Source organism: Rattus norvegicus, chromosome 2, assembly GCF_036323735.1.
Source record: "Rattus norvegicus strain BN/NHsdMcwi chromosome 2, GRCr8, whole genome shotgun sequence".
In the NCBI taxonomy this organism is placed as follows: domain Eukaryota; kingdom Metazoa; phylum Chordata; class Mammalia; order Rodentia; family Muridae; genus Rattus; species Rattus norvegicus.
This window is the reverse complement of record NC_086020.1, coordinates 113,682,219-113,685,341: the sequence shown is the minus strand read 5'-3', so window position 1 is coordinate 113,685,341 and position 3,123 is coordinate 113,682,219. Positions and strand designations below refer to the sequence as shown.

Below are 3,123 nucleotides of genomic sequence, written 5' to 3'. Positions count from 1 at the left end.
ACTTTCAAATCCCACTTATTGGGGAGTAAGGGCCCATCTAGGCAAGAACTCACAAATTCCTTTTCAGTGGCACCCAGCTGTTGGGTATCTAACAAGCAGTGAGCATGAATAATTCACCCACAATGAGCCATTCTGTTAATTAGAAACACGAATCACTCAATGACCCAACTTTTTTCTAGGCTTCTAACACACCGATGAACCATACTTGCTTTTATAGAGTAAAATGATTTTTATTTGCTCAACAAGTCTGATTTTAGGTTTCTTTAGCATATTTCCATTTTATTAAAAGCAAAGGCCAATTAGTCCTCAGACTCTGAACCATCTTCATCTTGACTAATTTGGAAGTAACGAAGTTCGTAAGTCTCCTTGTCAGATGCGACCACACGAAGCCAATCACGGAGATTATTCTTCTTAAGGTATTTCTTGGTAAGATATTTCAAATACCTTTGAGACAAAACCAAGATTTTATTAGATGTATATACAAGCAATCCCACCAAGACATGCACTGTCACATCTGTCTTGCAACTCCAATTCACTAGACTGATTTCAAGAAGTGACCAGGACACCATGAATCTGCTGTCTCTCTACCTAAAATACACCAATATTCCTTATGTTTGAAACTAAGCAGCGAGAGTCATCTGACTTTTTAAACAGATTAATATAATAATTTTAGCAGAATGCCTGCAACATACTCCATCATAACTTAAAACAGAACTGACCTTTTTGAGAACTGTTTCTCAGAAACAACTGTGATTTTATTCTTCAGGCGTTCAATGTGAACAACATTTCCAAGATTTCCAGTTTTTCCATTGACTTTAACCTTCTCCCGTAGAAACTGTTCCTGTTTTCAAACAGAAAAAATGCAAAACTAGGGAAGAAAACCCTAGTCACTAGGGAAGGTACCCTAGGAGCACAGCTTAGGTTAATACCGAGTACTATATTTAAATGCCAAGATCTATACAATTACAGTAAGATACTTACAAAATTTCCAGAATCAAAAATTCCATCTTCTACTGGATGAGTAAGGTCCAAATGAAACCTCCAGGTTGACTTCTTAGGCTTCTTGTCTTTCTGCTACAAACACAATTATGATGGTATGAAAGCAATTTATTCAGCTTAGATACTGAATACCCACCCCCGAATTTATCAAAGCAGCACACGTTGTATAATGGGGCTATACACAGAGTTAACCAATACCTAAAGGAGCCTGTACTACATGAAAAGGGTAACTTCATTAACTCGGTTTAAAGCAAGGTTTCAATTCCCACGGAAACTTCATTTTGCCAGTAAGTGCCTATCAAATGTAAATATATTAGAATATGTAGTGAGGAATGTTGCTTGATTCTGAAGAACTGCTTCCTACTGTAACTGAACAGAGAACCAATGTAAGTTTCAAATCAAAGCTCCCACCTGGTTGGTGTTTAACTTAAAACAGCATTTTTAAAGTAATAGGCTTCATTTATGGTTTGTTGTAATTGGTCCAAAGCACCTAAATGGCTACCAACTAGTAATAGTCTGCGTCCTCACCACCCTCCAATTATCACCAACCCGGAACTGGCATTTGAGTGAATGACGGGGCTGAACCTGCCCACTGCCGTGCAATGGCCAGGTAATCCCGATGGGTTTATCGTTAGACATTAGCTTTGAATCCTTACTGAGCAGCCTAATCTTTAACAGTATTTGGCTAAAGTGACTTTCCAAATGTTTAAACCATGCTCTTCAAGTTGCTAGCGTCACCCTGGCCACCCTGCTTATCTTCCGGTCAGCGACCACAGGCTATCAGAAACCAGGGAGAAACCAAGAGGCCCGGAGACCGACCTCGCCTGCCGATACTAAACTAGTCGCGGGCCCGGCTCCAGCCCCGCCAGGCCGCAGAGCACACAGGGCACAACTGGGGCTCTATTGTACCAGTAGAGAACCCCGGGACGACTCTATTATCACCGCTTTCTCTCCTGCCGCGCTCCCACTTGCTAGACCTAGCAAAAAGCTACCTTGTAGCCCCCTAGAAAGGCACGCGCACGTATACTCACCGGCGCCATGATGAGCAGCAGCCTTGAGAAGAGGACGGGCCTCCGCTGTACGCACGCTTTTATATAGGAACGTGCTGCGTCATACGCAGAGCGTGCGCGCTGCGCAACTCGGAACCGGATATCCACGGAGCGCTCAGCAAGTCACCTAGGAAACGGAGGCGTGGCGTTGGGGGTGCGGATGCCTGGGCGTTTGGCTTCCGCCTGCGCCATCTAGCGGGCGGCGGGGGTTGACTGATTCTCTGCTCTGGCTGTGGACTTTCCAAACTAACAAACCAGAGTGGAATATGTTCAAGAAATGCAGGAGTGATGTGTCACAATTCAGGAAGGCAGAATCTCAATGTTGCTTTATGATCGTCTCTATTATATTGAGATTATAATCCTCAGAAGTTCTATGTTTTGTCTAGGTTTTAAGGTAGAGGATGTCCTTCTGAAATGAACATGTTGAGTATACTTTGGGTTTACAGGATGGGCATAATTTATTCTACTTTCTACTTACTGACTTGACAATTTGCTGAGATCTAATTATCAATGTTTACAAAGTACACAGGGCTGGAGGTATCTTGATGACAGAAAGAAAAACAACCTTTGAGTTTTGAGTGGTTATAAATTGGTGCCGGGCCAGAAAAGTGGTGAGCCTGTTGGTGTTCAGTAATAATACATTTCTGTGGGTGTGAAACTCTAGTATTTAGGGACAGGAGATGGGATGGATTTTAGTTGTACATTTGGAAAAGGCCCTAGAATGTACGAGTTGTGTTTGTGTTCTCTCCAAGCGATTGGTTATAGGCATTAATACAGTGGAGGTAGGTTTAAGAAGAAATCAATTTCATTAAAATTTAAAATCTGTTTGCCATAAGAATCACAAAAACTTTCCATTCCAAATGTTCAGTCAGGGATCCAGGTTGACATTTCTTCCTAAAGGGCTCTCTGTTCTGCAGAGCAAAATAATATTTGAGTCATTAGGTATTTTGAAAATAAGCCATTAATTGACATCTAAAAATTTTTGTTTAGCTCATCTTTGGTAACTTTCTATGTCATAACAATTAACACTTAATCTATTTACATAAAGGAGACATAAAAACAGTGTGATTCTAAT

At 41.3% G+C, this 3,123-nt stretch overlaps 1 protein-coding gene across 1 annotated transcript; it reads right to left on the bottom strand.

The window, feature by feature from the left end:
* Positions 1–209: 209 nt before the first annotated feature.
* Rpl22l1 (ribosomal protein L22 like 1) lies at positions 210–2,146 on the bottom strand. Its single transcript, NM_001108548.1, has 4 exons — positions 2,031–2,146; positions 982–1,074; positions 720–841; positions 210–444 (listed from the first exon to the last, which is right to left on the bottom strand). The coding sequence occupies exons 1-4, from the start codon at positions 2,037–2,039 to the stop codon at positions 300–302; spliced, it is 369 nt and encodes a 122-aa protein (NP_001102018.1). The 5' UTR covers positions 2,040–2,146; the 3' UTR covers positions 210–299.
* Between the last annotated feature and the right edge of the window lie 977 nt (positions 2,147–3,123).

Bases quoted from the DNA above. Each gene is read 5' to 3' on its own strand.
- Rpl22l1 (NM_001108548.1), bottom strand. The intron at 842-981 runs GTAAGTATCTTA...GTTTGAAAACAG, and splicing joins TTTTTGATTCTGGAAATTTT to GAACAGTTTCTACGGGAGAA. The intron at 445-719 runs GTCAGTTCTGTT...TTTGTCTCAAAG, and splicing joins GAGAAACAGTTCTCAAAAAG to GTATTTGAAATATCTTACCA.